Source organism: Microcaecilia unicolor, chromosome 8 (assembly GCF_901765095.1).
Source record: "Microcaecilia unicolor chromosome 8, aMicUni1.1, whole genome shotgun sequence".
Lineage (NCBI taxonomy): Eukaryota > Metazoa > Chordata > Amphibia > Gymnophiona > Siphonopidae > Microcaecilia > Microcaecilia unicolor.
The window spans coordinates 29563930-29577305 of NC_044038.1; the positions used below are offsets into that span (position 1 = coordinate 29563930).

The 13376-nt window shown below is 46.7% G+C and overlaps 1 protein-coding gene across 2 annotated transcripts in view; it reads right to left on the bottom strand.

Moving 5' to 3' along the window:
* CCP110 (centriolar coiled-coil protein 110) overlaps nt 1–13376 on the bottom strand; it is an 84361-nt gene that overhangs the window by 41130 nt on the left and 29855 nt on the right. For both annotated transcript variants that reach the window (XM_030213294.1, XM_030213293.1), the window contains exon 5: nt 12033–12161. In XM_030213294.1, the coding sequence (XP_030069154.1) occupies nt 12033–12161 (129 nt within the window). The remainder of the gene's footprint in view (nt 1–12032; nt 12162–13376) is intronic.

A 13376-nucleotide genomic window follows, 5' to 3' on the forward strand; every position in this document is an offset into this window, starting at 1 on the left:
CCGACCGGCAGATCGTCCGGTACGGACACTTTGAGGGCGGCTATGTTCCCGTGGATCCAGTCAAAAGCCCGTCCCTGGCTTTTGCTGTGGAGGCGCAGGGGGCTGCTTAGGCGCACGCTGTTGACGGGAACGAGCGCGCTGGGGCTGTCCCTGTGCCTGACGAGGCCTTCGGGCCAGCTGGTTGTACCTACGCTTTGCAAAAGAATAGGGTGCAGCCTGCCGGGCCCGGGAAAAACGTCCACCTGCTGAGGTGGATGCTGAAGGCGCCCGGTGGGAGAGCTTGTCGAGAGCGGTTTCCCGCTGATGCAGTTGGTCCACCATCTGCTCGACCTTCTCACCAAAAATGTTATCCCCCCAGCAAGGGACGTCAGCCAGTCTCTGCTGGGTGCGGTTGTCCAGGTCAGAGGCACGCAGCCATGAGAGCCTGCGCATCACTATACCTTGGGCCGCAGCACGAGATGCCACGTCACAGGTGTCAAAAATACCCCTGGACAGGAACTTTCTGCACGCCTTCAGCTGCCTGACCACCTCCTGATAAGGCCTGGACTGCTCCGGCGGGAGCTTCTCGACCAGGTCCGCCAGTTGTTGCACATAGGTCCGCATGTGAATGCTCATATAGAGCAGGTATGACTGGATGCGGGTCACGAGCATGGAGGATTGGTAGGCCTTCCTCCCAAACGAGTCCAGAGTGCGAGACTCCCGCCCCGGGGGCGCCGAGGCGGTATCCCTCGAACTCCGTGCCCTCTTGAGAGCAGAATCCACGACCGCTGAGTCATGGGGCAATTGGGGCCGCATGAGCTCTGGGTCAGAGTGGATCCTGTACTGGGACTCTGCTTTCTTGGGAATGGTGGGGTTAGTTAATGGTCGCACCCAGTTCCGGAGCAGCGTCTCCTTCAGGACATTGTGCAGCGGCACCGTGGAGGACTCTCTAGGTGGTGATGGATAGTCGAGGACCTCGAGCATCTCGGCCCTCGGCTCTTCCACAGAGACCACGGGGAAGGGAATGCTGATAGACATATCCCGCACAAAGGAGGCAAAGGAGAGACTCTCAGGAGGTGAGAGCTTCCTCTCCGGTGAAGGCGTGGGGTCCGAGGGAAGGCCCGTAGACTCCTCTGAGGAGAAATATCTAGGGTCCTCCTCTTCCCCCCACGAGTCCTCATCCTCGGTATCGGACATTAGCTCATGTAGCTGAGTCCTGTACCGGGCCCGGCTCGACGTCGAGGCACCGAGGTCTCGGTGTCGTCGAGCGGTGGACTCCCGCGCCGGCGGGGACGGAGCTCCCTCCATCGACGTCGACGGGGACTCCACCTGCGTGGCAGTCGAGACCGGCACCGCAAGCGGCGGCGGTGTCGACAGCCCCGGCGCCGGGCTAGAGCTCGCCGGCGCCACAGTCATCGGCGCCGAGGGCGCAAGCACCCCCGGCGCCGGCACAGCCTGGCGCATCAGCCCTTCCAGGATCCCCGGAAGGATGGCTCTGAGGCACTCGTCCAGGCCCGCTGCCGGGAAAGGCGGTGGGGCCGGTAAGGGTGTCGGTGCCGGAAGCTGCTGGGAGCCAGGAGACGGCACCGAGGTGCCGGAACCCCGACGCGTCGGTACCTCCACAACCGACGGGGACCTCTCCTCTCGACGATGACGCTTCGGCGTCGACTCCTCTTCGGGATGCACCGAGGGCGCCCGGTGACGACGCTTCTTGTCCTTTTTTCGATGCACGTCACCGGCGCCGGAGGGCATGGAGGAGGAGGAGGTCGATCCCCCTCGGTCTCGAGGTACCGGGTCAGACAGGGTTCGGTCCCGTGGCTCACGAGCTGAGGGAGTGACCGGGGCCGACTGCCCGCGCGGCCTCTCAACCCCACTCTCACCGGCGGACCGGCGGGCCAACGGGACCTGTTCTCCTGGGGTCGCTGCCATCGGTGCCGATGTCTCGGGCATCGATACCGGTACCGAAGAACCGGCCTTCGATACCGATGCCGTCGAGGTCGACGTCGAGGGGCCGGCGCAAGTTCCAAAAAGACGGTCCCGCAGAACTTGCCTCGCAACCTGAGTCCGTTTCCGGAGACCGAGACACAAAGCACACGACTTGAGATTGTGCTCCGGCCCGAGGCACTGGAGGCACCAAGCGTGGGTGTCGGTCTGCGAGATCGGCCGGCCGCAGCGACCACACTTTTTAAATCCACTCGGGACCTTCGAGGACATCGACGGAAAAATCGCGTCGGCGAAGTCAAAGTCGTCAATGGTGGCTAAAATCACACCACGAAAAAATAACGACCGAGCGACCACTAGGCCGCAACGTGGCGTCCCCGCTAGAAGCGAGGGAAAAGGGGAGCGCGTGCTCCACACGCGCAGATTTGTTTTTGTTTTTTTTTTTTAACAAACAAGAAAAGGGAAAACCGAACGGTAATCCGAAGCAAAGCAACGATCCGCGTAAACGCGGTCGAAAAATCCGGCGGCTGAAAACAGAGAGAGTGGCAAAAGCACAACTCTCTCCAGTCGCGGAAAAAAAGGAACTGGCGGGAGCGGTCGCGCACGGGCGGGAAGACGGCCGCGCATGCGCGGTGGGCGTGCCCTGCGTGCCGACCGTCCCGCGAAGCTTTTTTCCGGTTGGTGGGGGCTGCCGCGGACGTCACCCAGTCGTGAGAACAAGCAGCCTGCTTGTCCTCGGAGAAATAATACTACTGAAAAAGCATTTTGTATTCATGCTCTACATAGTTAGAAGCAATCGAAATCTTCAGAAGCTGTACACAGATCCTCTGCCACTATGTGCGATCCAAATAGGAACCCAGAACTGCTTCCTAGCGCTGTTCATAAAAAAGATCTATACAACAAAGCTTTGTATAACCGTGAAGTCAAACCAGTCCCCACCCCCATAAGAAAAATCTTCAGCAAGGCTTGGTTTCTCCGTCCCCAGTCGGGAAGGACTTTCTTCCGCATAAAATCCCTAATTGGCAATAGAAGAAGTTAACCTAATCCATATTCATCCTGTAAAACAGAAAAAGGTATAAAGGATCCCTGTACCAAGAGTAAACCGAAGAACTGAAGGCCCTTCCCCACCCAACGTTGAAACACAAAAGTATGAGCTGGTGGCACAAACCCCCAGAGCATATTGAATAGGGGTACTATAAAAGTAGCATTGCCAGGGGAACAAGGCAGAATGGACAGTGCACCACAAAGCAAGAGTGCAAAAGGTCCCATATGTGCAACCCAACTGTGAGAGCACAACTAGGCCAGAGGCATCCAGGGCCAATAACGCAAGGGCACATCGGCCGACAGACACTGCTCCAGCTGCACCCAACGCTTATGGGGAAAGGCCACCCACTCAAAAAGCGCCATAAGTGGGGTACACGATAATGGGACAAAACGTCTGGCTCACCCATGCCCCGTATCAACATACATATGACTGCAGCGTACTCTAGGGGGCTTGTGTCGCCAGATGTAGGCAAACAGTTTAGGGACAGACAAGGGCGAGACCAGCAAACAAATGAAGAAATCTAGGCAACACAGACGTTTTCACCGAACTGACCCTCCCCACCCAGGATACTAGCAAACCTTCTCAGCAATCTAAATCTGCCAGCATGTGATTGAGGAGGGAAGGATAATTCAGATCAAATAAAAGGGTCCAAATCCGCTGGGATGCACACCCCCAAGTACCTAATAAATCTAGGAAGCTAACTGAAATTGAAATCACTCTTGAAGAACCATGAGGGAAGGGTAGGGCACAGTAAGTTCTGATTTAGTAACATTAAGGGTAAACCCAGCCAACCCGCCCATAGTGTAACAAATGGTGCAAGACTGCCTGCAATGAATGCAGGAGATCTGTTAGAGTGAAAAGAAGGTTACCCGTGTAAAGTAAGATTTTGTGATCCTGATCACCAATGCGAATCTCCCAGGCTAAAGGCTCCATAACAGGAAAAGGGGCAACCTTGCTGAGTACCCTAATGCAATGAAAAAAAAAATCTGTGTAAGTCCCATTCACCCGAAGACAGGCCATTGGTGAATCATAAATCAGTGCTAACCAACCCATGAAATTACCCGAAAACCCAAATCGGCGCAGACATAGCCATCACAAAAGGCCAAGACACCTTATCAAAAGCTTTCTCCACATCCACCCCCAAAACCATGGAGGGAGAAGGCCCATAACATGACACCCAAATAAGATCTAGCAGTCAACGAACATTGTCACTCAGCTGCCAGCCCACAATAAACCCAGAATGATCACCATGTACAAGGTCAGGCAAAAACCACTGAAGCGGGGCAGATAAAATCCGTGTGAACAGCTTATAATCAACCCCCAATAAAGAGATAGGCCTATAACAGGTGCAACTCTCACGGTCCTTCCCCAGCTTAAGCAACAAAGCCACTCTCACTTGCCAAAGAGAAAAAGCTGGTTGAGACTCCGAAAGCAAAGTTATAAAAGTGAGCCAAAGTGCCTGAAAGAATATGAATGTATTTCTTGTAGAACTAATTTGAAAAGCTATCCAACCCCAGGACCTTGCAGGAAGGGAGATGGGCAATTGTGTCACAGACCTCCTCAACAAAGCTGCTCACATTCATTCGCAGCCAACTGGGGAAGTGAAGTGCCAGACAAATATTCCTCCACATCAGCATCAAGTATCACCAGTCCAGCAGAATATAACCGAGACTAGTACTGTACAAATGCCCGACCAATTGCCTGATCTTCCTGTACCACAGAGCCCGAATGATCCTTAATACTGTATGCACAGATTCCTAGTTTGCCTCTTCTGAAGTTTAGTAGCCAGAAAGCGCCCCGCCTTATCACCACTCAAAAAATTCCTGATGAGTTTTTTGAAGCAAACAAGTTATATCCTCTAAATCCAGATCCTGCAGTTCATACCAACATGTTGCTATCTCACTTACAATCGAGGGTTGCAATGGCTAGGCCCAATGAGCACTCTCAAGTTGACACAACTGCGACCGAAGATGCAACTGCCATTCCCAATGGGTCCAATTCCAATAAGCACTATGTGAAATACACAAGATCTATGCAAAAGTCTTAAACGCCTCCAATAGTGAGACAGGACCACCTGTCCAGTTATCATTCAAAGCAAAGTACTCAGAAAAATCCGCCACAAACTGGGACAGCAGCTGAAGATTCAACTGCCAAAATTTCTGTCCCGCCATGCTGCCAGAGAAGCCAGAGCATGGTCGGACCAGACCCAGGGCTCTATACCAACCTGAAAATCTAAGGAGCAATGGCACCGCTCCAGTGGCCACAAATCAGTCCACATGTAAGAGTGATGTAGGACTGAGTAAAATGAATAATCGCACTCCCCAGGATAGAACAGGCACTAGACATCCTCCAGGGCCAGCTTAGCCATAAAGCCACAAAAACACATATAATACTTCTGGGCATACTAAATTGTAGCTGTAGAATTGTCTAACAGGGGGTAACAAGTGTGATTACAATCCCCTCCAATGACCAGAAAACCCTCCCAAAACTCCAATATTTTAGGTTCCAGTAAAGTTTTTAAAAGCCCCCTAGTCCATATTAAGAGCATAAGTATTAAGTAGGGTAAACAGCTGCCCATTCAGCTCAGCCTTTAAAAAAATATATCTATGTTTATTTAAAATTTGATATACCGCCTTTACACAATAATACATCAAAGCGGTTAACAATGATATATTAACATAAAATTAAATCAAGGAAAAAGAACGCCATTTTCAATAGAAAAGAAGACAATCATTCAAACAAAGGTAAGTTTAAACAACAATTGAAAACCACAAGCCAAAGTGTATGTAATCCAAACAGGCTAAATAAAGTTAAAAAGAACTAGACTGAAAAACTAAATGAAAGAAACTAGATTTGAGTTTTGTTTTTTAATTTTGTAACAGCAAGCTCTGATATCTGCAGGTAAATTATTCCATAGAAACTGTGCTGAAAAATAAAATGCAAAATAACTTCAGGATCTGCAAGCGTGTCTCGAACAATGCAACAAACACTCTTATGAATCAAGATCCCTACCCCATTAGCTTTCTTACATTTCCTATTGGCCCGAAACACAAAAAGATAACGAGAATGAGATAACAAAGAGGCTCAAGACGGTAGTAAATTAGTTTCTTGCACAAACCCCACCGCCAAATTCATATTTATTTATTTTTGTTACATTTGTACCCCACGCTTTCCCACTCATGGCAGGCTCAATGGCGGGCCTCCTTAAAAAACAATTGTCGCTTCTGAGGGGAACTGAAACCCTTAATATTATGTCAAGAGCTGTAACTTAGACATCATGAAAAACTAAAGAGAAAAAAAAAGAAGTTTTCCCCGATTTCTGCACTCGCTGCCAGCCGGGTCTGCAAGAAGACGTCTGAGGTGAGGAGGAGGAGGAAGATGTTGATGTGGCAAGCTTGTCACAGGACAAAAGGCTACTGGCCACAAGATGTCCTTGACCGCGGTCACAAGTAGCTGTGTAGGTCTTTCCTACCACCGTAAAAGATAATATAATGGGGAACAGCCACAGATAACAGGCCTGTCGGTCACGCAATAGCTGTGTCCAGTCCCGATACTCCCGAAACCAAGCCAGTGTGGCAGGGACAATATCAGAATACATCTCCCTCAGAATTCTCCTTGGTGACCACTTGCAGCACTGTCTAGCGTTATATTTATTAAGACAAACAATGATATCCCAGGGCCGACTGCCCAGACGAGCACCCACCACACGATGTGCTCGGTCTAAGGGTGGGAGTAGCAAAAGGTCAAAATCACCCTCCAGTTGCAGAGCCCGCACCAGGATGAAATCAGCAACCTCCACATGTGAACATCCACAACCATATCAGGGACCACCCTGAGACGAACATTGCATCTCTGAGAGCGATTCTCTAAGTCCTCTAGTTTGAGGACCACAGCTTCATGTTGCTGCTCTAAATTGGACATTGTCAGCAGGCCACCACCTTCAGGCCTTCCTGCAGGTATGAACTCGGCTGACCCTGGAAGGGCCCTTCCCTGGACACAGCACTCCCCACTTTATTCCATCAGCAAAGCCAAGACATTTCCTCTTCCAGACACAGTCCTTGGTTATAGCACATATCACCCCTTGTTCCTTCCCCAAGCCAGCCACAGTTTCTGGATACAGTTTAAATCATTCACTGCTTCCCCAGCATGGCCTGATTCCTGGATACAGTTTTAAATCATTCACTGCTTCCCCAGCATGGCCTGATTCCTGGATACAGTTTTAAATCATTCACTGCTTCCCCAGCATGGCCTGATTCCTGGATACAGTTTTAAATCATTCACTGCTTCCCCAGCATGGCCTGATTCCTGGATACAGTTTTAAATCATTCACTGCTTCCCCAGCATGGCCTGATTCCTGGATACAGTTTTAAATCATTCACTGCTTCCCCAGCATGGCCTGATTCCTGGATACAGTTTTAAATCACTCACTGTTTCCCCAGCATGGCACCACTTCTGGACACAGTTTAAATCACTTCTGGACATAGTTCAAATCACTCACTGCTTCCCCAGGATGGCATGACTTCTGGACACAGTTCAAATCACTCACTGCTTCCCCAGCATGGCATGACTTCTGGACATAGTTCAAATCACTCACTGCTTCCCTAGCATGGCATGACTTCTGGATAGTTCAAATCACTCACTGCTTCCCCAGTATGGCCAGGTTCCTGGACACAGTTCAAGTCACTCCCTGTTTCTCCAGCCGGGTCTGACTCCTGGCCACAGCTGAAATCATTCACTGCTTTACAGCACGGCACCTCTCTCCCCCTTGATTGGAACAGCTGCTTAACTTTTCCTCCAAGTTTTCCCCAGCCTTGGTTTGTTATGATGCTTTTCAACTTCTTCCCCTTGTACCTGAGCTAGAGCAGCAATCTCCATGGGCTCACTTCCCCAGTCATCTTGGGCTTGGATCTCCTCTCCGACCTCTTTCTCCACCTCCCATTCCATGGGCTCCTCTCCCTTTATAGTCCCCAGCTGGTCCTCTCCCTCCTGATTATTCTTCCTCAGCCAATCCCTCGCTTCTCCCTCGGGATCCTGGGACTTGTGGTTCCCCTGCTGCTCCCTTTGCTTGCCCCCAGGGCTTTGCAGGGGTTCTTGGGAACTATAGTCCTCCTCTCTTCTCCGGCTCTTGGGAAATTTATGCCTCCGTGGGGGCGTAGCTTCCCAGCCCCTAGGATCCTGGGACTTGTAGTTGGAATCCCGAGTATGAAACCTACCCATCTTGCTCCTCTCCCGGATCCCTTCTTCTCTAACCCTCAGGGGTTCCTCACAACATCCAAGTTTGAAGGCAATCCAAATCCTCCACATGTGTCTCCAGCTGCACTTCAGCTTCTTCTACGTGGCAGTCAATATCTCCAATATCTTTCTTGAGTTCCTCGAGGGTGTCCTGCAGCTCAGATATCATGGACGTTGAGATCCGATTTCAGCTCTTGGAACCATGATTGCATCTCGGCGTGAAGAGAGGTCATTATCCTGCAGTGCCACGGACCCCAACACGGCAGCACCAGCTGCCATCATCATTACCTCATGGTGTGCCCCCAACACAGGAAGCGCACTCACTGGTATCTTAGCCTCCGCATCAACATTGGGACTGCCAAAGGAAGAAACAAGTCGGCGCCCACAGAAGCTCAGAGGTGAGAGAAATGTAGGAGCTTAAAAACATCTCTTAGCTACAGGGAGCCCTGGAGCGATCAGCTCAAGCTGCCATTATGATGGGTGCTCCACTTAATGTATTTTTTTATGAAACTGTATTAAGTCCTAAATGAAACAAATATTCACAAATTATTTTTCTTGCCTAAAAAACAAAACAAAAAAGCAAATATGGTAGGCTACTAACTGCAACATTCTGCTATCCCAATCAATCATGTTAATGTACTGGCTAACCAAATCTGTAATTCAAGTGTCCTTAAATGGTATTACATTGAAACTCATGGTAACAGAAGGCTAACTAGGTTAACAGCCACTCAGAAGATCAAATCCATGCTTCACAATTAATGAACCCATTTGCTTAACAACCAAAACCTGAACAAAGAACTTTTCATGACTACAGAATCATTAGCACATCAACTCAAAGCTACAGAGTTCAAGGTAGTAGGCAAGTTTGAGCAAGGCACTTCTTTCAGCAGAATCAGCAGCCACAGACAGCAGGGGGGAGTCAATAAGAAAGCTAACTATTGATTATTGCACCACATGTGCTGTTATGCCTGACGGTTTCCAAGCACACAGTAGTAAACAGTAAAACAAAAAACAAAAAAAACACAGCAATTAAGGTTTTGTAATCCAACAGCTCTAAAATCGATGGACTAGAATATTCTTAAAGATTAATGCAAACACTTAATACTGTAAATATCACTGCACACAATGTATTACTGAAATAAACATTAAATTAAAAAAAATTACTTTACATTCAATCCAAAAAATGTCACATTAACAATATACAATTTATTCCAAATTTAATAATGGCAATTTTCAAAGCTTATTACACAATTAAAAAGCTGTCTACCTATGTAAAAAGCCAGGCTGATAACTGGTCTCATCTTGTTAAGGGCACAGGCACCCACACAGTGATCCACATAAAAAAAGATAGGGATGGAAGGAAGAAAATATGCACAGTGCTATTTTTTAAGAGCCAAATGTGTACATTAGCCTTCTGCTGCCCCCCCCCCCAAATACCCTTCCTTCTACACAGCAATCCCCCTTGAAAATGTGCTTGCAGTCCCACCTTTAATGTTAAAACTGCCCCTTATATTTAACTGCATCCAGTGAAATCAGAAATATACAATTTTAATGCACCGTAGGACATGTCCAGAGAGCAGGATTTAGACAGTGTTTAAAAACTTGGCGACACAGAATATGATGATAAAAAGAATCTAGAAAGAGTATGTTTTCTTATGGTAAATTGTAAAAACAAGTATCAATTCATTCACAGAGTAAATGTTAAAACGGCACAAGGACAACAGAATCGGAAGGAGATAAGGTGTTGAGTGGGATGGGGAACAAAGCAATAGGGTATGTGCCTGGGGTGGGTGGGGGAGAGAAGAGAAGAGGCCCATGCCTCCTGCTGCTTGATGCAGAACTAAGGTGATATGGTTTAAGAGAAAAGGATGAAGGGCAGTCATTTGTCCTGTTTGTCTGTCCTTATTAGATTGTAAGCTCTATTGAGCAGGGCCTGTCTCTTCATGTTCAAGTGTACAGCACTGCGTACGTCTAATAGCACTATAGAAATAATAAGTAGTGGTAGTGGGCAGCCCTTTGCTTCCACGATTCTGTAGTAAAAGAACAAATTCGAAAGCAAGGTCCCAATTTTAAGGAATCCTGTTACAGACCAAAATAACACACTCTATCACTGTGTGACAACATGCAAAGTAGCAGCCTGCCACCATCTCTTCCAGTAACAGGGTACTACATTACTGTTTGCTACTGTAAAAGAAAACCCTTGAAAATCAGAAGCCTTCAAAATAATGCGGCAACAAGCACAATACATGTATCCGACAGCCATTCTAATTTTTTTAATTTTTCATTTTAACTGCACATACAAAATTTGAAAAACTCAAAACATCACACTTAACGACTTAAACTGCCCCCCCCCCCACCCCAGTATGCCACGATCTATTATGCACTGCTAGAGGAAAGAAGTTCAGCTGCACTGGCCAGGCTACAAAAGGGGAAAGGGGATGGGATTTTAAAAACTATTTCAGGGCACATTCTAAAAACTTGCATACAGGTACCAGTACTCCCTAATACACACCAAACTGTCTAAATAATGCTATACTGAATTTTGACTCAACAGTAAACAGGATCACATAAAAAGTTATTTAAGTAAGCTAATCCATCAACCATGTGCATAATGATAATGCCATATTTATTTTATTTATTGTAATTTTATTACAACATGACATTAAAAGCTGACTGAATTTCAATTTTAGTATGGAAATCCAGAAACCAAAATTCTACCCCCCCCCCCCCCCCAGCAGAAGATGGGCTCACTGTCGGAAGATCCCCCTCCCAAGCCTCTCTCTTGCCCATGTAGGTTCTATTCTCAAGATGGCTGCCTGGACCTCCCATGGCAGTCTCATGAGATTGCTGTTGGAAGTCCCAGAAGCCATTTTTTGAGCTGGAATGCATACACGCCAACAAAAATGTAGGCCTGGGGGCAGGCTTGGGAAAGGGGTCTGGATCTCCAGTGATCCTCTATTCCTTTCTCAATGTTTAACTCCGTATTGCCCATCTAGGACACTCAGATTATCGCAACAAGACCAGCTCATCGTCCCCTCCTTTAGAGAAATCATCTATGACATTAGCAGGTGGTCCATCTTTTCAGTCCAGGGTCCAGAGCTTGGGAATCTACTGTCTCAACAACTGAGACTTCAAACATCCCAACAAAAAATTTAAGATCACTTTAAAAACATTTCTCTTCACCGATGCTTACATTTGATTGCACAACTTGATTGATGCGAGACTAAGCTACACAGCTGTCCTTATGTGCTTCCCCTTCCCTCTTTTCTTGCTGAAACTGTAGTTCCTCCCCCTCTCACAACATCTGGTGTTGACACTTATTCCTCATCTCGCCTCACCCTTTCTTACATTGTAAGCCGCTCAGACATTTACTTGATGGACAGGATAGAAAGTTCTGAATAACACTTGAGCTGCCGCCGGGTCCAGGTCTTTTTTTTTTGTGGGGAGGGGGGGTTCAGTTTTGTTTTCAGCTATGGTTTCTGCCAAAATTGAGTGGCCAATTTCAGTCACAGATTCAGTTTCAATAGAAACCAAAAGATCCTGGTTTCGATCAGGCACTATATACCATAAAAATATGAACATACCATCTTTAATGTAAGCTCCAAGCAAAGTACTCCATGGTAACACAGAAAACTAAGTAACACTGGTGCTCATTTTCATAGCACATAGACTTACAAAGTTACACACAAACATATGTTACTTTGTAAGTATATGCACTTTTAAGATGAGCCTCATTATAAACTAACATTGTTAGAATGATCAAAAAAAAAAAAAAAATAAAACAAATCTATACTAGGTTTAACTTTACATTTCAAGCATTACATGTCAAACTTACCTGAACAGTTTCTAAAATCTCCTGGACACGAGTTAGTAGAGTCCGTTTCTTGATGTTCTGCCTGCTCTCATCTAAAGCGAGAGCCTTCTGTCTGTAATGCTCCATTTTTTTCCTTTTCTCAAGAGTGAGCTGTAAGGAAAAAGGCAGCAACATCCCCTTATTTAAAGCTGTTGTTCTCACAGAAATTCCCGTCATAGGACAGTTCTCTTAGCTACATGAGCTGATTTAACACTACCAACTGCACAATGCATTTTCAGACAGATTAGCTTAGTCTTAAATTATTAAATACCAAAAGCATGACTTACTTTTTAGTAGATTAAGATTTCAAGGGGAAAGAAAAGCAGTAATTGAATACAAACCTGAATATGCCCATGGACCACCAACATTTTTGTTTGAAAATCATACGTGTTGACTAAGCCTCATGTTATAATGTAGTGTTGTCTCTTCACGCTTGCCCTCAAAACTACTACTGACAAAGATAGTTTTCTGTGCTAGCAAGTGGAACTGTATGGAAATGAGGAGGCACAAACCGTGAGTTTGTTTACAGATTGCCTAGCATTTGTGTGAAGCTGAGAAGTAGCAAAACAAGTTTTAATCTGAAACGGTGATTCTTAACCTATGATTATCTAACCTGTAAGCTGTTGCTTAAACTGGAACTACTCTAACTTTGGCTGTGCTTTATCTTTTAGTATGCATAAATTAAATACAGCCACTAAAAAGATGCTTCCTGATAACACTTAAGAAGCTACTATTTGTTAAGTCTATGGACAGGACTTGTATTTGTACCAGGAAAATAAGGAACAATTTGTCTGCTTTCATCCATTTGGAACAGATGGAATCATCAAAATTTAGGCATAGAATATAAATGTCATACTGGATCCAGCCAAAGGTCCATCAAATCTAGAGAGAAGCTACACTGGCTCCCACTCAAGGAACGCATTACTTTTAAAGTATGCACATTAGTCCACAAAATTATTCATGGAGAAGCCCCAGCCTACATGTCTGAGTTAATCGACTTACCACCCAGAAACGCTAAAAAATCATCCAGAACTTTTCTCAACCTCCACTTCCCTAACTGCAAGGGCCTGAAATACAAGGCGCTGCACGCGTCAACCTTTTCTTACATGAGCACGCAGTTCTGGAACGCGCTGCCGCGCGGTCTGAAAACAATCTGCGAACAAACCAACTTCCGCAAATTATTGAAAACACATCTTTTTGAGAAAATTTACGGAAAGAACCAAAACACATAAAATCCACACTCACTGTTCAGTAATACATCAACACATCCACTTATGAATTCTCAATCCTGAAACCTCACCACACTCATACCTCTACTCACAAAAA